General features: G+C 39.5%; 1 protein-coding gene and 1 long non-coding RNA gene across 5 annotated transcripts in view; one reads left to right on the top strand and one right to left on the bottom strand.

Annotated features, from left to right (window-relative positions):
• Positions 1-4343: 4343 nt before the first annotated feature.
• On the top strand, positions 4344-10281 carry LOC134146977 (uncharacterized). Of its 2 annotated transcripts, none has more exons than XR_009959933.1 (3): positions 4344-4415; positions 6050-6309; positions 10175-10281. It is a non-coding gene; the product is annotated as an uncharacterized LOC134146977 (long non-coding RNA). The 2 variants fall into 2 exon arrangements; XR_009959934.1 differs by lacking the exon at positions 4344-4415 and adding an exon at positions 5167-5304.
• Positions 10282-13494: 3213 nt separating this feature from the next.
• CLINT1 (clathrin interactor 1) overlaps positions 13495-25684 on the bottom strand; it is a 52759-nt gene continuing 40569 nt past the window's right edge. For all 3 annotated transcript variants that reach the window (XM_062587582.1, XM_062587581.1, XM_062587583.1), the window contains exons 8-12: positions 25531-25612; positions 21059-21136; positions 16712-17004; positions 15749-15953; positions 13495-15249 (exon numbers count right to left, since the gene is read on the bottom strand). In XM_062587582.1, the coding sequence (XP_062443566.1) occupies positions 14885-15249; positions 15749-15953; positions 16712-17004; positions 21059-21136; positions 25531-25612 (1023 nt within the window). In that variant the 3' untranslated portion in view covers positions 13495-14884. The remainder of the gene's footprint in view (positions 15250-15748; positions 15954-16711; positions 17005-21058; positions 21137-25530; positions 25613-25684) is intronic.

Here is a 25684-nt window from a genome sequence, read left to right on the forward strand (position 1 = left end):
GTTTATGGATCAATCCGGGTGACACTCATAGCCTGTTTGGAATCTGAATAAGTATTTGAATATTTTAATATTTAAAATACAGGTATTGTTGGTTTTCTGAATTAAAGGACAATGAATATGAACTGAAGAGTTGCTAAGACACCAGCTAGGTTGGATTTTCTGATAATACCAGTCTACCTCAGTTCTGCTGATGGAGATGTAGTTTTTGTGAAGATTCATCAGGAGAGCAGCATCTCGCAAGATGAGTTTCCTTCATAGCAGCTGGGCTGGAGCCTCCAGCTTTCAACAGAAGAAGGTAATTCTTTGGAGGCTGCTGGCAGCTTTGAGGAGTTAACTCCACTTTGCTAGTGCCTTGGCCGCTTTCAGCTTCCTCCCCTTCCCCCTTTGCAATATGTGGCAAATGTAAAAGTAAATGTTTAATACAACTTCCTGAATCACCTTAAAAATTATTTTGTGTGCTAGTCATCCCCATTAGTCTCTCTGACTAGCTGAGGGGTTTGCAGTTAAGATTGCATTTAATTTGCTAGCCTCTGTTTCACTGTTTGCTGGTTCTGCCATTGCTTCCCTTCCATCTGCTTTTTTGTGTCATTACAAAAAGTAGCTGCTTCTGGGATGATTCTGTCCTTTAGGTCACTCGCTCAGTGCAGCTCTGCAGCACTGCTGCCTGATGCTTAAACGAAATTTGGATGCAGAAGTAAGTCTAGGCCTGGATAGGTTATTTCCCAAGCACCTTACCACCTTACACTGCGCAAAAAGCTCACAGGTCTAGCTGTAGAACCAACCCTTTTGGATATTGCTGTTTGTGCAGATCCTCTTTTTAAGGGTGGTTTGGGAGAGTGAACAGTTCAGATTCTGATTGTAGTTCAAATCCAGATTGTATTTGTAAAGAATGATCTGTGCTAATTTACCAGCAGCTTTTATGGCACAATTTTGATGGTCTGGATTCTTCTGGGATGTGTCCAAACCCTATAGATCTTTCCCTGCCACTGGCAATCTGAGTAGGCCAAAATGAGAGCACAGAGCCCCAGCACTCACCCTGGGAAACCCATCCTGAGGAGGGGATAGACGGGCACAGCAAGGGACTTCATAAGTGCACTCCTGGTGCTGTATGTTGTACCTGTCTTGTAGGAAAGGACTGGAGAAATTTTCAGATGCTCTGAATTTGGTCTCCTCCATGGGCACTAAATCCCTGATTGTTCAGACAACCCCCGTATGTTACCGCTCTTGATTGCTCTTTATTGGGGAGTTTATTGGCCAGACCTTCCCTTTGAGCAGAGGAAAATCAGTGATGGCAAAGTGTCTCACCGACCCTGCCAAGCCCTGTGACAGCTCTAAGGAGCAGCAAATCTGTTGATGTTTCCCCCAAGAAAAGGGAGTGTTAAATAAATTCAAGGTGATTGTAGAGAAAAGGCTGAAGGAAGCCTTGCTTCCACATGAAGAGAACATACTTCTGCTGCACTTTCATTGCCGTTTGGAGGACAGTGGCAGTGTGTTTAATTTCAATTGCAAAATACCTGCTTGCTTTCCTTTTCCCTATTCCAACCAAGGGAAAAACTTGAAATGTTACTGTGATCCTGTTCAAATATTCCCCCCTTACACACTCTGCTCACTTTCCACGAGGTGGCAGTAAGTTGAAGGGAAATTCGTGTGTGCTTTGCGGCTGGGGAACGAGTTCTCCAGCGACCAGCAATCAGTGCTGTACACTTGCAGCCAGAGCCTGGCAGAAAGGCACAGGCAGCACCACTAGCCCCGCTGCAACGCTGCTCTCTCCTATTAGTGTGGAATTTGTGCAACCTGCCCAACTCCAAGAGTGCAGGCAAATCATGGTGTGGTCTCACCACCTTCCCTTTTCCCTGACTGCTGTGGTTGGATCAGTATGGATGGAGTAACCAATCCAGGTGTCCTCCAGATCCTGCCTGCGGCTCTGGGAGCCGGGAGGCAGTGATATCGGAGCAGTCAGAAATCCTGAATGTTTCTGTGGGGTGTGTGCAGGCCCAATAAACAGCTCAGGCCCAAGAGTTTGAGTGTGTGTCAGACACAACACTCTGTATGTTATTTGTACGGCAGACCCCCCAAAACGCCGCTTTCCAGCTCAATTGGATAGATCAAGTTCCCCTGCAAAAATAGTTCTGAATGGCTGAAGTAATTGTGAAAGAGCCTCTTCCTTTGGGTCAGGGGATTATGAACAGAGCTGGCAGGAACCGACCCAAAATTTGTTGCTGTCTTTTGGCTTAGGAGTATTCTCTGCAAACTGGCTGTTGAACCTTACAGCACGGCCCACAAAAGAAAGACCATGGTAGGAAAAATATCACTGTGTTTTCTGTAGAATGTGTGAAGACAGAAATCCAAGACCTCTCTGGGAGGCAACTCTTAGTGGAGGAGGCCATCACTGCGCCAAGGTGGAGGAGGGAGCTGCAGTGGGGAATGGTCTTTGCCAGCAAGGCTGTCTCAGGTATGTTTCCTAACAGTAGGAGTTATACACTGGTTTGGGGATAACCGCAGCAGGGAGTCCAATCGCCACCCAGCGTGGATGATGGCACTGTCTAAAAGAGACACGGGATGTGGGGCAGCAGGAGTCAGCACTGCTACGGTGGTAGACATACTGGAAAGTAGCTACAAACTGAGACTGTGAGCAGATGCTCCTGCGGCTGTAAAATAGGTAGGAGTTAGTGTACCGTGTATGGCCATAGCTTGTTTACTTAAAGGCTGAAATCATGTATCATTTATGTGCGAGCAGTACAGCGGAGTAAATGCTATAGGACAATATTCTTTCAGGATATAGATGCTTTGATAGAGTTTTCTGTAAAAACGTCAGTATAGACCTTGAAGAAAGAAACCAGCCCCCTTCCCTAGGGGGGAGTCTGTGCTACCCTTTTGGGGGCAAGGCTCCAGTGGAGTAAGTTTTTCCCATCAGAGTGTGGTCAATGGAACAATCATATAACATGTTGATCAGGAAAAGGATGTGGGAGTTTGAGTGGAAAAACTGATACTATCGTGCTAGTAGCATATAGCAACAGGAAGGATGGCAAACAGGATACTATGCTGCATTAGGCAGAAAGAATACAAAACAACTCTGAGGCTGAGAAGGCTCGAGTCAGCTGAAGTCTGTATTGCAAGTGCAGAAAAAGCTGAACCAGAAAGTATTGTAGAAAGATACAGATCTTACACTTCTGTGATGGGAAGAAAGGTTCTTTGTTGGTTTCTGGGGAACATCAGGCAAATGTTAAGTAACATCACAAAGTTCTGAAAATGATGGAAGAAATGACTAGAGGAGAACTTATTTTTAGTTGCTTGGAGGCTCCAAAATTAGAACAATAGGATGCTGAAGGAAAATAGGGAAGCCTGGCAGAATCTCCATGTGCTTGCTGGGAGGCAGTTTCAAACCCCTGGATAAAAAAGTTCAAAAAACAGTGAAGGGAATATGCTTTGACAAAGCAGCACCTCTCCTGCTAGCTGCTGCAACACCTTGTGATTATGTCTAGGGTTGGAATGTGCCTGTCCTTTTTGGAACTTAAGGTTCTTGGTGCAGATGCTGTTGGAAGTGATGCTGTGGAAAGAGTCTCTTACAGTATCATTTTGACTTGTCTTTGGGTTGAATCAGTATTTTGGCATACTTGAAAAAATGATACTTGTATATGTAATACTGGTTTTGTCTAGTGGGCAGGGCTATTCTTGGACCTCATTCAGGGATTCGAGCTTCGTGGCTAAAAACCTTCTGCCAAATTTGCATGGGCAAATCTAAAAAGCAGACATCCCTTAGAGCCCAGGTGCTCCTGAATGTTTTCAGCTGGGGTTCGCTGTTTCTAAGGCCTGAATGTGAGCTGGGGCCACAGAAATAGATATGTGTAAGGACATTCTCAACTTGCCCTCTTGCAACCACCACTAAAAATGGAATTGTTTAAATCTGAGAGCAAGGAATCGTCTTTGATTTGTCCTCTTTTGGAAGACTGTCGCGGGGAGATACGGTCCTATATGGAACAGACTTTTTTCATAATGAAGTGCTAGGATCCCACATGGTGTGTGAAACAGTTACCTGGTGGGTTCATCAGGAAGACAGTGGGTTGGGAAAGGGTTACCTGGTGCACCAGCTGCATCTGCTTCTCAGGTTGCACATGTTTTTCGGTGTTTTTTTTTTTTTAACTGGATGTTTAAAAGCTAAAACCTCTAATTGTGCAGAACATGCCTGTCCTAGCCTCCACCTACGGGCACACCTGCCACCAGCTGATCTGGTGTGACACTGCAGAACGGGCTCTTGTTCACATTCTCACGTTGACATTTTGAGCGCTTGCCAGCAGCTGGCAAACACTGTTGTGTAATGTTGCAATGCAGAAGTGAAATTGAGTGGTAGAATCCAGGTGCACTGAGATGGATTCTCTATTTAACTTGCCCTAAAACCAGCCAAATGATGCAAATTGGTATGTATTTCACTCTTTTCTAGCTCATCTTTGATGGCCAATGTGTTGCTTGTATCACAGTAACATTTGCATGTTCGTAGCATGGTTTACAAAACTACTTTGCAGCTGGCTTTGCATACACTTTTCATGTGATGACAGGCTTATACTGGTAAGATAGTGGGTATTAATTAATTTATTTTAAAAGCAACCATGTGCTTGTCATTCCTTGTTGGGTCAAAATGCTCTGAAGCCATCCATTCCTTAGCTTGCTGTTTTAATTACACAGACCCTTAAAAGAGGATTGCGCTGTCTCCAACTATTCAAGACATGGTAAATGTTAGTGCAGCAGACTGTGAATCGCTTGCTGAGAGCCATCTCTCCCCCTGCCTCACATCTATTACCAAGTGTAAACTAATGAACAAAGACCTGGCGTTTGTCACAATATCCAGTGTAAGGGCTTTCAAAGAGTGCTGTGGGCTGACATGGAGAGATTGCAATAGGCTGCAGCCTCTGACCTCAATAAAGGCTTCAGAGAAAGCTCCTGCAAAGTTTTGCAGCACACGCACACAAAAAAAGAAATTCTCTCTGTAATGTAGCAGTCAGAGCACTTTCATAGCTAAAACTACATCAAGGCTTCTGCTGCCTTGATGGAAACGGCATCTTTGTTTTACATGTAAACACTGTTCTGCAGCATCTTTTTTGTTTCAAAACAAGGACATGTGACTTACAAGATGAACATATCAGCTTATGCGAACAGTTTGACTGCAGCAAATGAGCAGGGCGTTTTGCAAGGAGGAATGGGAGAGCCGGAGTTCCCTAGGTTCCAGTCCCTGCCTTCCTGGAGAGAGCTGGGCCACTGAGGTTCCAGCTCCCCAAGGGGAGAGAAGATGCCGTTTCTAACAAAGGAAAGGTGAGAAATGGTGGAGGCTCCAGCACCTCCTTTGCTGTGAGTCAGTTTGCCCATAGAGTGGGAACAAGCAAACAATCTTTGTGGTCTTTCCTGCTGGGTCTGAGGTCCTGCATGGGCCAGACTGAGCTCAGGGGTTTAGCCCTGGGCGAGGAGGCAGTGTGCAGCACTGATCTATGGTGCAGGAGGCTGCTGAGCCTCTCTTGAGATCTGATCTTGCTGGTTGCCTGGGTTGTGCCCATAGCTCCGGCTGCCTCAGCTTGTCGCTGTTTAGCTCAGCGACGTTGAGGTTGCGCTCTGTCATGCACCCGGTCCTTCACTGGTATGTGGCTGGTTTTGCCCAGAGCACCACCTTTTCTCTTGTCAGTCTGTAGGCCCTAAAGATAGAGACAGATCTGCTGGCTGCGCTGCGCAGTGTGCCCATATCCCACTGGAGTTCGGGAGCTGGACTGTGTTCCTGACGCCTGGAAATGCTGGGCGTTGGTTAACGGGGAGGGCGGAGGGAGATCATTTGGCCAAAGCAGTCTGCTTCTAATTAAGTTCAAAGCTGTCATCTTGTCTTACCTTCTGCCAGCAGCCAGCCCAAGAAGTGCAACACAGGCTGTGGCTGGCTGACCCTTAGAGGCACAATGCGCCAGGAAACAGGCTCTACCCAGCGACACGGGCAGAGCAGGTAGCTCCAGACTAGTGATATATCTTTTTTTTTTTTTTTTTTTTTCCCAATTTGTGTGTGTTTGTTTCTTTGCAGATATTTAAGACTTCCAAAAAGGCTGCAAGCCCTGGCTTAAGAAGTGGAAGGTGACAAACAGCTGGTTTTGACTGTCTTTCTCACAGCCCAAAGATGTCCATGTGCCAAAGTTAAAAAACCCACTACCTCACATTGGTGGCGCTCTGCTTCCACTCAGTCCCACCAGAGCTGTTAATGGAATTGGAGTACAGGTGATGAGGAAGAAAAGTCTCACTGTGACAGTTGTCTGCAGGAGACAAAAATGGAAACTGTCCCAGCAGGTAGGGAAATTCCTGCACATTGAGCTAGCCTGGAAAAACACTTCAGTGTTAGTCAAGGAAGTTCAAAGTGGAGACAGAGACTTCCTCTTCTCCTTTTTACACCTAGATATGATTTTAGAGGATGTGGTCCTCTGGCAGGAAGGGCTAGGGACAATGAGTGAACAGAGGCTTCTGCAGAAAGACATGTAAAAGAAAGAACTTAATTTCCTGGCTTTTAGGAATTTAACCCTTATTGTTCTCTCATCTTGGGTTTTGTTTGCAAATCAAAAACAGGCAAAGATTTTGGTAACCTCATAGTATCACCAACAGTTTGTTAAAAGACTAATTGCCAAGTAGCTTATGCATGTGGGACCATTAGTAATTCTGTAGCTATGCAAATTAAAACAGTGATGTATGATTTATAGCTTTAATAATGTTCTGAAGGCTCTTAAATTTTAATCACTTGCAACATCCTTTTTAATATTCAATTACTTTATTAACTAATTAGGTCACTTGCTGAAAAAGCACATAAGGCTGGTGCTATTTTAATATCAGCTGAACATCACAAAATACCTTTGAAATGGTGTAAATGGTTTATTTATTTTAAATAGATCATTAAGATACTATAATTAATACATCAATTATAGAAAAAAGACAAAAAATTGATAGATGCCAAACCACAATTGCAATGGCTTCTTGGCTTGCTTTTTCAACATTCACAGGGATGCTGAACTCAGTGAATATGGCCACTGAAGTACCTTCCTACCTAATTCATATTCAGCTGAGAGTAAGGTTCAAGATATGCTTGGTTCATTATAGATGCTTTTTGTATGAATTTAGCTTTCTGATTGATAAAAGCTCCACAAATGACCTTGAAAAGTAAAGTATTTAAAAGGACAGCCCTCCTTTACAGCCTGCTCTTTTGTCTGTTTCAAAAAAGATAAAACCAGAGCATCTTAGTCCTGCTAATGCTGGGATGAAAAGCAGAGCTCCTGAGGGAAGGAAGGTGGGTTGCTAATCACTGACCTACCTGCTGGTATTCAAAAACGGCCAGTCTCCAATCCTCATGAGAAAGTCGAACTTTGCTGGCTAGATTCACCTGTTCTCCATGTCGGGGTAAGGCAAGGATTAGATTTTGACGAGTTTTAGGAAAAAAATCTTTCTCCTGATGCCAATAGGAAAAAGCTAGGCTAGCCTGTCTAGGGATGCTGTCAGTCTAGTGTAGGTTCTAAAAACCTCCAAAGGCTCTTCTGTGCATCAGCTGTCCAGACTCTCTCAACACATGCAGTGGATCAGGTGTCCCATGTGAGCATCCCAAAATGAGGGATGAGGGAGAGGAGGGTAGAACCTTCTTGCAGCAGAAGTTTGGAGGCTGGGCATGTTCCTTCTTATTCTGGGGGAAACGGTTGACAGCAAAACCCAACATGTACCAAGAGACAGGCCGTAGGTGCCTGACCTCTCTTAAAAGCCTATCCTGAACAATCTTAAATTCTGCTTAGTTGATGGGATATATCTAAGCTCACTATCAAAATAATTAACCTCGTAATCTGCAACCTAACCTTGGCAAAACAAACCCCACTGTTACCACCATTTGCTGTGAACTTTTTTTTTTTTTTTTTTTTTTTTTTGGGGGGGGGGGGGATTTTTCCCTCCACTGCTGCAGGGCAGTGGAACGTGCCACTGGGACATTTTTGTAAGCAAGGAGATGCCCTGTTGCGGGGCAGTCTTTGCTGCCTGCTGACTGTGAGCTGGGATGACAGAGGAACGCACCAAAGGTCCAGCACTGGTTCCCTAAGCTGCTAGTCCTCAAGCCGAAAAGCAGCTTCTCTTGGCCAGAAATAGAGGCCGTGACACTGCAGCAGCACCCGCACCTGAAATAAGAATAGCAAATTGTACTCCAGAAAGAAAGATGCTTGTCTGGTAGTAGAGAGGTTTACACCTCTGGTACGCACCAGCCTGTTGTGCAACGCCTTAGGTTTGAAAAGCAGAGTTTGTCACCAGTACGGCAGCAACTCTGGGACACAGTTTGAATTTTTCTTCTGTTCTAAAACTTACTAATAAGAGCATGAGGAATATTATTCTAGGAATTAAGTTGATCTCTTTAACAGATTTTAGCTGAAATTACATCAAAATGATGATAAAGAGGGAGAACAATAGTTTTCCCTCTGGAGAAGTTGCTAGAAAAAACCTGCAGTAATTACAGAGAACTTATCTTCCCCTTTTAACTTTTCTTCTTTTTATCTTAACCAAAAACCATAACTCAAAAAAAAAGTGCTTTGTCCTGTGCTGATCTTTTTTTGCTAAATGCAAGTCCACTATTTACAATAGATGGATAGAGCTGCAGGGTGGGTGGGAGGGAAAGGTCTAAATTTCAACTTACAGAGAGAGTAACTGAGAACTAAAACTTACATGGCCTAACTCCATCTCTAAGGCATGACGCCACACGAAGTACAAGATTGGTACCTCAGGTCCACAGTACCAGAAATAAAAGATATACATACCTATGCCACAGAGGAGAATGAAGATGAAATTCTAACTTTTCCCTAAAGAGAATTCCAACTAGTTAGCACATTTCATCAGAAATAATTACCACTGCTTCACGAGGCTAATATATAGTGTGATTACCATTGAAAAGACGCAGGTACTAGACTAACCCCTGCTGGATTTGAGAGCTCCATAAAGGGGATCTGGATGCTTAAAGTAATGCTAAATCCACATTTTACAGCAGCCATCACAGGACATAAAGGTGCAGGATAATATAGTAAGATGCAAAAATTGCTATAGACTGGGCCAATGTACGATGCTACATAGCTTAGAACAAGCATGGATACAACTCTTCAGGGGTCAGAGATATTTATACAGCCAAATGGGGTCGTTGTCATGATTTTTAGGAGTGTTTATTTCACTCTACAACAATCCTGTTGTACAACACAGCTCTCACTGTTCTTAATCCCCTTAGAAAGCCCCAGTTCTCAAATAGGTGCATTTTTATCAGCTTCCTGTAACTGTCTCCCCAGTCATTTATGCACATGATAAAATCATGTTTCTCAAATCATTTCTGTAGGAAAAAACACACCTTCTTTGTCAAACTGAACAAGAGAGACTAGTTGGACTTGCAAATATAAGGTCACCAGTGCCTCAAATACAACTGGTACCAGGAGAAATAGGGAAGCAAAAACGCAGCAGAAACCACCTGCGAAGCGCTGTGATTTCAGCCTTCTTCCCCATCCCCCTTCCTGTAAAGCCGCAGCCCTTGCTCCTCTCAGCCACAAAGACACTGGTACCAGAGAGTCAACTGTTAACCTCCCCAGCTCGATTCAATGTGACAGTGACACTTCACAGCACATTGCATCCAATCTCATTTGAAGCTGACAAAGATTGTTTCTGTTTTATATCTATTGGTTTATTAATGGACTACAGCCTCTTAAGCAGATGCATATTCATTAGATAGCCAGCTGTTAGGAGGTTCCCAGATGTCGAAAGTAGCGCTGTCTTGGAATGCTTTTTTTTTTTTTTTTTTTTTTTCTTTTTCCTTATCATGAAACAAAGTAATTGTAGCTCTATTAAAGAGCCAGTTAATTACTGAACCAGTACCTTATGGCACAAGATTAAAAAAAAAAAAAAAAAAAAAAAAAAAAAATCCTGCAAATTTTTAAGGAGTAAAGACTGTTTTTTTTTTCTTTCTTTTTTTAAATCAGAGATGAGCTGACACTTCTCTGTACTGTGTGTGTGTGCAGAACATACATACATGCAGAGACTTAGATTACTCCTGTGGGTGTAAAGAACTCTCAGCTACACCAAAGTTTTGTTAAAGGCACCTGTTTCATTTTTTTTACCTACTGCAGAATTCTGTCTTACCTCTTCTCCTTCCTTATCTAATCCGCAGCCACAGAAGAACATCAGAAAGGAAAACAAACAATGGTTCTGCTTTTTAAAGGCTGCTGTATCTGAAGAGAAAATTTCCACAGCACCCCAGCTAAATAAAATGATAACCTGATCACCTAAATAAGCTGTCCAGGTTAATTTAGGAATTCCGCAGGCAATGCTTTTCAGTCTTACCTGGCTTCACTTAGTTGCTTCTGCACCTTTTTTTTCCCCTTTCATTTTTCTTCCCTTAGAGCTTTAAGAAGCAAGTTCTAGGAGTGCTGCTAGAACCATAACCATCTCCCCCCACAACCCCCAGGAAACTATTCTCCCACTGAAACATTTGTCCAAAACTTTAGGTCAGCTCCACATCCATACGTTTGGTTTTTGGTAATTTAAGCTGCATCTCATCCCATAGCTATGGCTTCTAAGGAGTAGTCAATATGGTGCTGCTTTCTCCCAAAGACAGAGCTGCCCTCCAATTATTAATATAGGAAGAAGAGGGCAACTGCTGACCCGATGTGGCAGGAAGAGCACCTGGGTGGAATAATTGGAAACATACAGGCAGTATCTCATTCCTTTTTTCTTTTTTTCTTTTTTTTTTGGCCAGTCAGATCTGTACCTGGAACTACTGGAACTATACAATAACTGGCAGTTCTGAACATTAACTGAAAAAGTTTCCTTTGCCATCAAATTAAATATTTTGCTTAAACCAAAGCAAAGTGTTTCAACACGCACTAAGACTGTATGGGTTTGCCTAAAATAATTCTGAATTGTATTCAGCAATTGCTTTGAAGAAAACCAAAAAGAAGTCACATTTCCATTAAAACCTTGAATTAGAACAAAGTGAAGGTACTATACAGTGTCATATGCTATAAAAGTATTTACAGTCATACACAGATGAATGTGGAGGCAATTTTGTAGAGTGACTCCTGGAGCAAAGGCCTCAGAGAATAAAAGTGTCTTTAGATATTTGTTATCCTGTTATAGTTGATATCACCTTGAGCATACAACGCCTGCCTGCATTATGTAAACACTTCATTGATAAATCCCTCCCCCACCTCCCTTAAGCTGTGTCAGACTGTTCTTAGCTGACAGATAGAGCTGAAACAGATGCTGCTATAAATACCCTTGTTTAACTGTTCTGAATATAATTTCTTTTGTAGAACATAGTGAATGCTCAAGTTATCACTGAACCTGCACCTGTGCTGAAATTTATTACTCTATTGTACACAGCATTAAGATTTTTTTTAAAGGATTCCATAAACACGCAAAGATAAATTCAGAGCCTTTTCCTCCTCCTCTTCATAAGTACAGACATCCTTTACAAAGCATTTCCGTAATTTTATCTGAACTCTTAATAAGTTTAAAAGCTCCTGAATGCAGAGGTGGCAAAGTTTGCCTCTTAAAACCAGACAAGAAGAGTTAATTCCATCTGATAAATAACTCCCTGTAGACCTAAAACTCCCATGACAGCTGCTGCTTTACAGTATGGTGTGTAAAGACCGTGCAGCTATGCTGGCATTTGTCACAAAACTTTCAGAAATGTGCTGGTAGCCTGTGTTTTTAAACCTTGAGCACTTTGACACTACCATGATAATATGAACACACAGATACTAGTTTTAAGAAATGCAGAAAACAACTTGTGAACAGGCCAGGTAAAGCACAAGAAAGCCAGATTTTTGCTATAGGGTGATGGGAGGAAGCCAGATGCATGCCCATGATAGAACTACGCAGCACACTAGCCAGCCACACCTGGGCTTCTGGTCAGTTTGCAGTTTAGCTGGACTTAAATTCAAAAATGAGGGAAGGACTTCTAACTGTACTAACTAATGTAGCAGCATGACTGAGGCTGTAGATTCAGTTTTTATTAGGCAGCACAATTTGCCACTACTCACATTGCAGCCTGTTCTCATTTTCATCCTGGAAAGTCATTTCTACTGTATTTATTATTTTGCTCATATCTGAAAGATTACTGATTACACATTTTATGATGTCCACCTTAAATGGTGGACCATTAAAACCAATGTTGTTTTAAGTAAGTAGTTGCAATCCACTTTAAAACCAGACTTTATCCTAAAGATTATCCTATAGCTAAGCACTACCTTTGCCTATGATCTGTGCCTTCTACACGAATCACATTCTTTTCCTCTAAACACGCAAAAATAAAACTGTCATGCAACTGGATTCCCTTTTTTGCAGACTGAAGTTTAGCAGGAATGCACTTGGCCCATGCTCCACAGGAATCTCTCCATTTTTTTTTTTGTTTGTTTGTTTTGATTTAAAGGACATCCTTCTCTTCCCCCCTGTAGACAGGCTTGTTGGATAAGAAACTTCTAAGCTCTAAGAAGCCATATAACCTTTTTCATAATTAAAGATATTGGTTCATGAGAACAATGTATGAATACGGCAATGAATCTGTTCAGTACTACAGCAACTGGTCCATAACCATAGGCACTGTGTCCCTTACATCTTAGTCAACCACCACAGAAAAATGACCAAATGTTTTCTTACTGGAGTTAGTCTAAACCCTGACACCTATATTTCATTGTAATTAGTCTCTTGGTTGGAAGCTAAGTCATGGAAGTTCCTCTGAAGAGATCTGAACAACCTAAACAAGAATATCTTTAAACTGAAAGCCAACTATTTAGCCAGCTAAACTTAGCTTAAAAGGACAGTTACGAATAGAAGGATCTGTGCCCCTTTAGCATCACTAAGCTTATGACAGACTACAGGTCTGCTCTAACAGTTCAATTTTCCTTGCCAACCACCCGCCCTCCACAACTGGCCACCTCTAATGATTTTGCATATTTGGAACCAGGTTAAATCTTTCCATATTTAGAACTAGAGGTTTTGTAGGTGATTATTCCAAAGTTTAAAGGTTTCAGAATGGGAACCGGAGCGATCTCTCATACTCGGCTGTTAAAGCCTGCCTTGATTACTTTGATGTAACAACACTTGAAAGCTCCTATTCTTTGAAACTAAATTAAACACATTGAATTGTTGAAAGATTAAAAACCGCAGTCAGCTAATTACACTCACTCTCATCTCTTATTCAGCAAATGAATCACTTTTCATTACCACTTAGCTGAAGTACATGAATTTCTGCCTAATTAGAAATGTTGTAGATGGAGCATTAGCAAGGCTGGAGCGGGTCAGGATATCTTGCCTGCTTCATTTTTAATTCCTAACAGTAGAGCCAGATAGGAAAGGCTTCAGATAAGAAGTCATTAAACAATTTTAAATTATTTATAAAAATTACTTTGCCCAAATTATAATTATTTTTTTTCCCCAAATGCTCTCATAAACGTCAAATGGAATGAAAGGAAAGGCAGCCCAACATTGATTTTAATGAACATTTTAATGTTATATATAACAGAACATTATGAATACAATGGAAACAAAGTTTTATCAATTTAATAATAAAAAAGAAATCCAACATAAGAAAAGGGAGGCAATAAATTTCATACCTACAATATAGTGCTTATCCTTAGTAATATTCCCAGCTTGTGAATAGAACAATGTCTTTGTATTCCAGATTCTAGAATCATGATTCATGTGAACTTAAACACAAAATTACAGAAGGAAAAACCAACCCCCCCCCCAAGCCTTAATTCAATCTTTTGTTTTCATTAAATCAGTAAAATCTGTGACTGCTACAGGTTTCCTTTAATAATATATATATATATTTTACTCCTCTATTGGATTCCACAGCTGCTAATGCCGTATTTACACAAAAGGATCATCAAATGTTGTATAAAAGCTAAGATTCAATGTTGCTGGATTAAGTAGAGTTATAGATTTATGTAACTTAACACAATGTAATTCATGTTATTTTTTGTAAGGATGCAAAAAAATGAATATTTTTGCCATTTGACTGCTGCTGACACTGTAAATCAGTGACTCCATAGGGATATTGGTGTTACAAAGGATGCTCAGTGCCACTGTATAAAGAAATGAAAATGCATTTTCTGGAGTTTCCAGAAAGGAAACCTTACAGCAGTCTTGGATAAAGCTTCTCCCAGACCTGTACTGGGTATCAGTTATAACAGTAGAGGCATGTAGAGCCCCAGAAACGTATGGATCACCAAATTACTGAAAGAGGATTTTTACAATAAAAATTTGGGTAATATAGCAGTGTAGCTGGAACATTAGCAAAAAGTGTATGTACATTCCAGGTCCCTTTGAATTAGCCATAATCACATATGTAAGCCTTTTTGGACAAAAATATATATTCTTATAAAAAACTGATCATAGTATTTGACTGACTTCAATTGTCGATTCAGAGTGGTAGTAAAAGGAATAATCCAATTATGACAAAGCAATCAGGGAGAGGGGGAAAAAGAAAGTCAAACTCCTCAAGAAAAAAGAAAAGTATAAAATTAGATTCAAACATTTTTACCCAACCCCCATTCCAGTCTTCCATCAAGTTTCAACATTAAAATTGGTTCTTCTACCTAGGAAAGGCTTTTGATGGTCTCAATACAAATTATTTTGCAAAATCATTTAACACATTTCTCAGAAGAACCTTTCATTTCTCCAGAATTTGAATACTAGTTATTTCAACATTTAGAAAATAGCTTTTGGTTCTTTGCGTAGATACTTTTAAAGTAACTGATAAAGGAAAAAAAAAAGAAAAAGAGTATTGATCAGTGTTTTTTCCATCCCTTCCCAGCTATATTTGTGCAGCTAAAAATCCTTCATTCAGTCTGCCTGTTATTTATTACAATCTTTATTTGCTAAAATTGGCAAAGTTTGCAAAGGCATCTTGCTTGGGTTGTGCAGTCCCCGGAGTCATAGCAGAGGTCATAGTGATGTTGGGTACCCCCATTCCTATTGTGCCTGTCAAACCCATTCCTGTGGCTGGCACTCCCATGTTCACATTTATTCCCATCATTCCTTGGTTCATCATAGGTGTAGGTCCTACAGAGGTCATCCCCATTGTACCTGTCATCACACTGGGCATTCCCATCCCCACAGGAATGGACCCTCCCATCAATGGGCTTGTCTGGGGTCGAACAGGCATCATGTTAGGTTGAGGATTGAGGTTCACGGCTGCAAAATTTTGAGTCATGACATTCATAGGTTGTTGCATATCTATAAAAACAAAGGATGTAAAAAAACTTTAATCAACAGGTTCTGGTTGTTCACAGCAATTATTTATGTAATTACTTAAAATACATAAGCATCTTTCAAAGACTTGCAGGTCAAGGATGTGGCTATTTTGCTCACTTCCACGTTTTCTGCCATTACAAAAACCTTTAAACATATTTTATAGCAACACATACTACTATGCATATTAAGAGTTCAAGGGATTACGAAACCTGAAATCAAGACACGGGAGTGGTGTTAAGTTCTACAGTAAAGCCCTCTAGAGTTACATAGAGATTGACAAGCTAGGTATCCAGCTATTTACAAAAGACCACTTTTTGACAGAAGCACCACAGTATTTTAAGAAACATTAACATAGTAGTTTAAGAATTTTAACTAAATGTAGGAAAACAGTAATTAGCAAAACATTCCATCTTTAGAGTAACCTACTAAATCCCTAGAGAGCTCCATGTGCAAGCAAAAGAATGTATCAACAATCACTTACTTTGTTGCTGCATCATGGTATTAAGTGATGGCTGCTGAGGTTTGGAAGGCTGCATCCCAGGTACTAAATTGTCCAAACTGATATTTACACTGGGATCTGACCAAGTTGAGGGTAAAGTTTTGTTTGCATTTTTCTGGACCATCTCTGTGCTTGGGTTATAAAGAGAGTTAGGCTTTGGCATCATAGTGTTCACACTTTGCAGAGGCTAAAAGAGAAAAAGAAAGTTTATTGGGATACCACATGCTCAAAACCTGTGGGCTTCAGGACTACAACAATGAGAATTTATCTTTTCATAGAAGATAAAAAGCCAAAGAAATGATCTTTAGCCATGAACTTCAACTCCTTCAAAACAGTGCTGACATTAGCTGATACACCATTAGAATGGTTAAAACAGCATTTCTTAAGCTAGCACCAAGCTCCTGTATCAGGATGCAAGCTAAGGGATCATCTGCAGTACAGGTTTTAACTTCAGAAACTCCCCACACACACACCTTCTAACACCAAGCCCAACACCAAGTCAATGTGTTTTGGCTTCCAAAGCCAGTTACTCTTCATTGAAGCAAGCTCCTCTGGGTTTTGGGCAACAGACCAGTCCTCATAGCCACCTGCCTGCAAAGTTGCCTGAAGTTAGAAACCTATAACATTCTGTGACTAATGGCTGTAAGGTTTAAAGCATCAACCACTTTTTCCCCAACAAATCAGCAACACTTCAGACAGCCATGAAGACCATGTCAGAGAAGACTAGCTAATAAAAGATGACTTTCCAAGAATATCTGACACCTTTTCTTTTTAGGTGGTTACTAAACCATTTTTGGACAAAACACTCTTATGAAAACTGATCAGAACATCTTATATGGACTCCAGAAAGAGTGGGATGGATCCAATTTCAATGTTGTGATTAGAGAGAACGCAAGAGATTAATCAGGAAAGTCATTAGCAAACTGTGTAACAGCAGCAGCATACCTGTGACCTTGACATGGGTAAACTGATGCCCACAGCACTAGAGCTCATCATAGAGAAATTCATACTTTGTGAAGAGGTCATGGTTGCCTGGGATGGGCCCATCAAGTCAAAGAGATCAGTAGAATTTGAAGCAGCTGGAGGCTGGGCAGAAGCTGGCTGTGAGCTACTGAAGAGCTCTATAGCTGGCTGCTGTGCAGTGCTGCTGAAGAATTCTCCAGATGAAGCACTGGGACAAGGAGAAGCTTGGTTGAAGGCACTCCAGTCACCAAAGTCTCCATTTCCACTTGTTGTGCCTGAAAAAGCGTACAGTGTGAGAGGAAAGACAATAACAAAGAAAGGTAGAAGACAGAGCAAAGCACAGAACAAATGCCATATTCTTCGAACTGAAACAAATGAGAGCTGATCTGTGTCCGTCCAGATTAACATCTGCAGGTAGAACCTCCATCTGGACATCATTCCCTCTCATGAATATTCCAACAATTTTAACAAGGTAGCAAAGGAAATATGCAACACCCACGCACAGACAGAAAAAGGATGCTTGATAACATGTCACCTGTAGATGTAAGACAAGTAGGGACAGGTTTTATTTAATCAAAATATGATTGAAAGATTACTTAGGAGTAGATTGAAGGCTCTAGTCAAAAAAAAAAAAAAAAAAGAAAAAACAGAGCTGACCAAATTTACCATTTTTTTCATTCAGAACTCTAATATTTTCAGAAAACAATTGTTAAGAAAGCAAATTCCATCATAAAAACATACTAGTTCAAAACAAACTTGGCTACAGATAATCAGTAAGCTCTTTGTATAAAACAATAATATTGAGAGGAATAGAAGCAGAACTTTGAAAGTAAGTTACCAGAGAATTCTTATCTGAGGCAATAAGGAATAATTTATTTCCATCTTGTTAAGTGTTAATGTAAAACATAAGTTTTCCAAACTGGATTCCTAAACTAAATCTCTTGGCTTGAAGAAAAAATTCCATCTTGAATCTAAGAAATCTGTCAGTAGTTGCTTCACTGTACTCTTAGGTCATCACTAAAACTTTGCTTCATTTCAATATACTAGGGTTTCTTTAAACAAGTGCTTAAATCAAAACACAACTTAAAGCTTTATCTGTATCCTACTGTGAAGCACCTAACAGTATAAGCTGTATATATCTATATGCACAGCTGCAATGCTACCTACTTGAAGATAACAGATGTCCACAGCCACAAAACAGTTAACTACCAATGTGTCACAACCTTTGAGTCAATGAGAATACATATTATCTCCCTTAAAACCCACTTGTTTTTCTACTAAAAAGTGTTATTCACAATAGTGATAGGGAGGAGAACCTTACAAAAATGCATTCACAGGGAATGCTAAGAATAAAGCAACACAGAGCTGTCATTGCTAGATTATGAATCTTGTTTCAAGTCTGGGCCACTGCACAGGTCAGCTTTTTGATTATGTTACTGATACACTTGTGTATCAATACACTTCAAATGACTAAGTCAGAAGTAATATCATCACTGCAGTGAAGTAAACTGAATTCTAATGAACAGTTAAATCATCCTTTGAATTTCTTTAGATGAGCAAAGGAAGATTCAAGCACGTAAAGTTGGGATAGTTGAGTCCAGTGCCAGTTTTCATGTCTAATCTATACACTGACTAGTTTTATAATGGTCATCTATGGCAATTTTCTACTGTATTTTATCTACTCAAAAGGTAGCTGTAGTAGTCTTTTACACTCTATTTATATACTTACCAACATACACCTGCCTAGACCAACTTTAGTCATCTTTCAGTTCTAATGCACTGGTAAAGATAGAGAAGTAGGAGAGTAAATCTGTTCACAAAAATCCAAGTATTGCCAACAATTTCAATACATGGAGTGGACTAATATTCATTAGCTTTGGGCTTAACTAGAATATTTGCTTTGATCTCCCTCACAAAGAAGGGCTATACTAGAGTATTTCAATTAGTATTACATATTAAAAATTAAAACCTACTTTAAATATTCCTGATAGATAAGTAAATGCTGAGTATGCTGCTTCTACGTTCAAACCTGTGCACTAATGGAAGCAGGGGTAAAAAGGATAAGGTTTTGCCCCTGCAGAAGAACTTCAAAGATGATTAATCAAGAAGGAAAAGATTTCTAGAGGGGCTTACGCTGTTCAAGAATGATTAATCATTTCACAGCACTCCTTGTCCCTTGCATAATGGCGATTGGAATAGATTAATCATGTTAATGCAGATAAAGGATTGTATCAATTTAGGCTGTATTAACACACAAATTATTTGCATAGTAGGCGGCTTTGTGTTTGCAAAGCAACTTAGTTTTGTCCAAGAAAGCCTGTAAAAAAATTAGAACTTTTTTTCCTGCCAAGCAAATTAAAGGTATATTAACTAATAAGTGCCCGATATAGTTTTCCTAACACAGCGAGAGAGAGATACAAACATGCTGACTAAAAGCTGGTTCGCAGGTAGATTTGCTGATAATTTTTTTCACTATTCTCTTCTCTTTCTAGACCTAATCCTACACTTGCTGAGAACTCCCAGTCACAACACTACTACTGCTCAAATTCAGCTCACAATGGCAGCCAGCTTTCCCCCCTCCCCTCCACGTTCCTTTGCAGCACTGTCCTATCTGGGTAATTCTGCAAGTTCCCAAAACATTTGGCCAATAGGAAGGCAATCACTTTAGGTAGCTTCTCAGAATCTGTTAAGTCCAATTTTAAGGGAAACTGCCCAAATGCTATTTTTCGGCAGACAGTGCTGATGATTACAAAATAGCTTATGTTTGCATGCGAAGTGACTGGACATGCACAGAGCCAACCAGCTGGACACATGGCAGCTCTGAACTGGAGCCATGCAACCAGCTGAGTACAGGTTAAGTACTGATCTAACAAGCCTTTCTAAAGCCTCGCTCTGTGATTGGCAGGCACTTGTCCATATCTAACTGAAATAAGACCTAGATACACTTACTAGGTTTCTTTTAAAAGGGAAAAGAATTTAGTAAAAAAATTGTTATTTAGCCAAGCTAAAAGAAAGTATTGGTCATCTTCATCCCCCAGATGCATATACGTAAATTCAAAACATTTCAGGGAGGTTGTACTGCATATGAAAGCCGTAACTTGAAATACTTCCCCCTGCACCATAGTAGGCCTTCAACAGTAACCCATGCTTCACTGGAAGCTTTGGAAACAGTTTGTCTATTCACCTCGTTACACCTCTGACAAAGCTGACAATTTTATCCCTTTAAACTATTACAATTCTTTTTTTCTTTTAAGAAATAGGTGGGATCTGAGGCTATCTTCAGGGACTATCATTTTTCTAGCACAGGTGGACTGCTGCTTCCCATTGCTCATGATCTTGTCTTTTTGTTCAACTTTTAGAGATGGGCGGCAAGTAGGAGTAAGCAATTATTTTATGATTTGGTTCCATGCTTCCAGCAGTACAAGAGTTTAATTTGAACTTTTAGCTAAAGTCAAAAAATTCCACTGCTATTTTTCATCACTATTTAATTTACTGTCTGGCCAATATCATTAAAATTTTTAAGGCCAATCTGAACCCTCTGTACACATCTGGAAACTATGAACAGCAGCATAAAGCCTTTCTGAACATTTTTCAGTTCACAGCATTGTCACAACCAAGCAAAATGGACTACCAAGCACTTCATGCAAGTCTTGTTATCCCACAAAGCAAATAGTCTTTTTTTTTTTTTTTTAAGAAAGCCTACTTGTATCTGAAAGCCTTACAAACTGTCAGATGGAGCATTAGAAAAAGAGACTACTTTTTCCTTGCAAACAGTTTAGTTGAACAACCTTACATAACGCACTACAAAGACTACGATTGATATAAAAATCCTATCAGTACATCACCAATTTTCCAATCAGTTTGGAAACACAAATACTGTCATCATGAAGCATTCATCATACTGTAGAATGCCAATGAAAGCATTAGGCTCTTTTTAAAACTTTGTGTAATGAGTACTCTTCAGCCAGCACTTAGATCCACACTATATTTCAAGTTTTAGTAACTTTTTCACCCTAGAAGTCACATCTTTTTTCAGTACTTTTCAAAGTAAGATTTGGAGCTATGTTTTATTATATGCCTTCATATGAACAAGGTTATATTTTAAACTTCTACCAATATATTTTTATGACAAAGTTTGGAAAAAGCTTCAGGTCTGACAGGACACATTGTGCTGTACCCCACAACAGGTCTTACTGAATTTAGCACCTGTGGCCAGTTATGTGAAAAACAGTTTGCCCCAGAAAGGGAAATGACTTTCAGTAATGCCACGTTGCAACCCCTCCCTCTTTCTTCCCCTAAACAGCATTTCAATCTGTAAATTAATCCTACCTTGTGATGATGGGAAACTTGCTGAAGCAGCAGCTGAGCTAAAATCAGCAAATCCTCCAAATGGGTCAGCTGATCCACCTAGAAACAGAAGGAAGTGAACTGCTGTTACAGGAGTGTGCAAAGATCCACTGCTGTAAGTGCATGAGGGATTCATGAAGAAAACCTGTCCTGTATTTGGCAAATGGATTTATTGATTCTGCTCTATAAGTCTGCACTGTTTTTCCTATTCACCATATTTTATATACACATGCCTGAACACCACGAAACTGGATTATTCCCAACAGTATTGCAACAGTTGGGATCTTTTTTCCCCTAGGAAAAAAATGAAAGATACAAGTTGTGCTACCTACCTCTAAAAATACGTTTTGAAAGATTGAAAAGGTTAACATAGATTCAACTAGATAGCAATGGCACTAGTGTGGCAGTTTATGAAATTAAAACTTTGGAAGTGTAATAGGTAAAAGCCAAACACCTTTATTGGGAAAACCATTAATTTATTATGCTGCTATATCATGAAAAATTAAATGTCGTCTTATACTTAGTTACGTTACTAAAAGCATGAATGATTTTGGAATGATCTTGAATTGGGATTTTAAGGACAGCTTTGCATTTACATTTTGCCTTTTTTTTTTTTTTTTTTTCCTTCCCTAAATAAGTTTGCTTCCTTTCCACAGCAGGAACATTATTATACTAGCAAATAAATTATTAACTTCTGAATACAGCATAGTAATATTTTTTCATTAAAAAAAAAAAAGCCAAGCTGCAAAACCTCCTCTAAAAATTATATACTGGAAAACAACACTGTTTTTTTAAACCTAAAACAGAGTTGACAGCAATCAGTCAATTATTCTCACTACTGCTTTTAAACAGATACTCCACTGACCTGAGAAAGCCAGAAAAGTTGACCTTAGTTGTTGTCCTCAAAGATTTAACCTCCAAACAGCCCCACCCTTAGAAGAAGCTGCAGCAGTTCAATTATTTTGCTTTTAGTGTTATGCGTACATTATATAGGTTACATCACAGCTGCTTAGCCTGCAGTGCTTAGAAACTAGCCAGGTGGGACTGGAACATCTGTGCTGCACTCAAACACCACCAGGGACAGCTTCCAACATCTGGTGCCATTTCTGAATTGTCTTATCGCTGCAAGACATTCTGCCCCATCTGCTCCTCTCAACTGGGTTAATTAAACTAGAACCATCTCCTTTTTAATAAATGGCTAGCAGTAATAAAAGGAACCATTCACTTTCTAATATATGTGTACTTGTATTTCTTTTTAATGTTATTTTACTGTAGACAGTGCCAGCAAGGCGACTATTCTTCCAAGGGGAAATGGCATTTTCTTGCAGTGTGTGTAGCATATGATATAAAACACGAGAGAAGGGAATGCAAGGACAGTCTTGAATTTCAGAGATACATCACTACCGTAGTTTTTAACCACCTTTTCAAAAGGGAAGGTATTTCACACAAAAATTTTGTCATAATAATTTCTGAAGTGATTTAATAAGTACCTTATGTAAATCGACATAGAAGTTTTACATTGAGTACAACCTAAGAATGAAAAGGGTAGGATAAGCCAGTGAAATATTAAGCCAAAAGCTGTGTTGATTATGTTTACTCTGTCCAGTGCAATTAACATTTTCATAGCTTTTTTTCGTGTGCATCCCTATTACAGGGCTCAAAATAGGTTAATGGTTTGGGGGTTTTATATGCACAATGAGCAAAGATGCCGCAGTCTCAAATTCTATCAGGCCACATCCTCAAAATCAACGTTCTCATAGCATGCCTATTATTCCTGGGCTGTTAGTCAAAGTGTCTAGGGATTAATTTAATCTTGAAACCAGAACTAGGTTCAAACGTAAAATAATCCCCTAACATTCTCAGCCTAGGCAACTTTATTCTCCATCTCTTATTTGGCTGTTTTTAAATGAAAAAGAGATCCAGAGAAAGTGGCAGAGTATAATCTAAGTGCAATAATTCTGTAAGAAAAGGTATCATCAGATAAGATCTGAGAACGTAATCTCCCAATATCACCAAAAATTTCTTCCAGCAGGTCTAATTACAGATTCTGCATCTTCTTGCAAGAATTATGCTTTTATGGTAGCCAGTCTTTTCCCTCGCATACAAATTGCGTTGCTTTAGTAATGCGTAAACCCCCAAACCTCATCACCTTTCATTCATATCTCTGCACCTGAAAATATATATAGATGAACAAATTCTGAGTTCCTGGAATTCATAGTACTTCCCTGCCAGTTTCTTCACAGGATAGATCAAAGGCTGCATTTGACCCCTTCCCTGTGTCTTGCATGACTCTGGGAATGTTCCCACACCCTGTGCTGCAAGGAACAGTGGTCATAATGAGTGACCTGCACGTGAAGGACAGTGCTAATCTTCTCAACATGAGCTATCCTCAAAGATTCCCATGTGAGATCTGTCACTATAAATGAACCCTTTCCATCTGCCTTCCCAGGTCAGCAAAGAGGTTATTTAGCAGGACCAGCTGGTAATGCGTCTCTCAACACTATTTCTAAATGTTGCTGTGAAAAAGAGGAGAGGGTGAAGGCAAAGAAAATAATAAAAGGCTTTCTACAGCAAAGAATCAAACTGATCAAAGATTCAAATACACTGAAATATGAAAGCTGCCTTAGCTTTATTTGTATGAAATACAAACAGGAAGGCTCAATTTGAAGTGAAAATTTCTGTTCTGAGTGCGATTTCTTTAAAAAGAAGAGGCTCCCATTTCTGCTTTTCCCTAATCAAGAAGGGATCAAAAGCACTGGATATGAGCAGTTTCAGAATTGATTTGGGATAGCAATTCTGATCCTGGATCTTAAAATTCTATGGAACTCCAGTAACTCTAATGTACACGAACACCTTTGCACATGAACCTAAAGAAAAAAAAGAAAAACAACACAAACTTCTTCAAATTTGGGGGTGTTTTCTCTAAGCATAAAAAACAAGATACATGAGGTGTATTATTTCCTGATGTTTCAGAAATAAATTTTATTTTTCTAAGCCACAGACATAAACTTAATCTAATTTCTCCCAAATAAAGTACGACAAAGCTTGAAGGCTCTGCCAGAAACCAGAAATCTAATGGGAAAGAAAAGATTAAGGCTAGTATTTGGTACTGAGATACAAATTATAATTAAAATGATAATTCTCCTGTGCACCACCCACCATTCTCCCCCCTGTAGCAACAGGGTTTTGATATATTTTGTTTTATTAAATATTGACAGAGTATTTTGGTATCCCAGTAATGAAAGGAATCCCATTGCCTAAGATGCTCATAACGTTGCCTTTTTTCAGGCATTATAATGAAACTATCTAGTGTGATATATTATAGGGGTTCCCACTACAGTACACCAAAAAGTGACATAACTTAGGATAGAAGTAGTCTTTACATATGTATGAATTCAGCCACCTTTGTACACGTTGGCATGAAACCATTCGACTGTCATTTTTGGTACAAAATCTCACACAATTTTGGATTTTCCTTAACAAATGTTGGATTTGAGTATTTATCATCCAATAAACACACACATGCAGTTCTACCAACAGTATGAATAAAGTCCTATACCTTGTAATAGAAGCTGCTACTTGTAATGGAGAGAAGTTACATAATAGGTCTCTTATCTAAAAAAGGCACATACTCATATTTAATTCTCTATTCAAAGTAATCTTCTAATAAAGATTCTGCCCACAGTTACCTATCTTCCAGCTGTGCCATTAGATCACAGAGGCATGAAAGAATACCTTTAATGTTGCATACTAGCCATAAAACTGTTGATATTAATGACATGCAAGCACAGTAACAAGTCTGTAAATTTGGGACTTTTAAAAGCAAAAACTCCCCCAAATCCATTGTCAATCCTGTAAGCAAAACACCAAAACCTAAACTCCTAAAACTCTTGCAGTTTGAGAGTTGAAGGGCAAGCTGACATGAATATTAATAGCCTTAAAAATTCAGCTTTATATTTAAAGAGTTAAAATACTTGTAAAAGTATTTTACAGTGAACAGTTTTACTTTCAGGCAGCAATTTTATTTTGGCATTAAGGTTAGGATCAATCAATGGCCAAGATAACACAAGATAAAGAAACAAGTCTATACTTAAGATGAAGGCTTATATGAAAATCATCCATTTCCACAGCTGCCTAGCCCTTTAATTGCACTATAAGGAATGCTTAAATCTAGGTGGATTGCATTTGCTTTTAGATTTAATTAAGAATAACTGCATTACAAACAGTTTCTGACAGACTGATCAGGCAGTTAATCTTTGTGCTGCTAGCTTTAATCCCATGCAACAGCACAAAGAATGCTTACTACAAAAGGTTCTAGGCAGCTCTAGAGTATTGATTTTTCAATTTATTTATTCCTCTATTTATGTAATAGTTTTCCTCAGATAAAGTAAGTTTATCCTCAGAATTAGTTCATCAAAATATGCATTAAGAATGTAAAACCAAAATCAGCTTACCTGTTGAGACTGGCTGGCTGGTTCCATCAAACAGCAGATCAACCAGGTCATTAGATGATTTGCTGCCAGAGGGTACAGAAGCCTGAAGAAGAAATGGCACAATCTTTTCTCACCCCTAGCCAACTCTTTTAAAGAAAGAAATCTAGTTGGTGCA

This window comes from Rhea pennata, chromosome 14 (genome assembly GCF_028389875.1).
Source record: "Rhea pennata isolate bPtePen1 chromosome 14, bPtePen1.pri, whole genome shotgun sequence".
In the NCBI taxonomy this organism is placed as follows: Eukaryota; Metazoa; Chordata; class Aves; order Rheiformes; family Rheidae; genus Rhea; species Rhea pennata.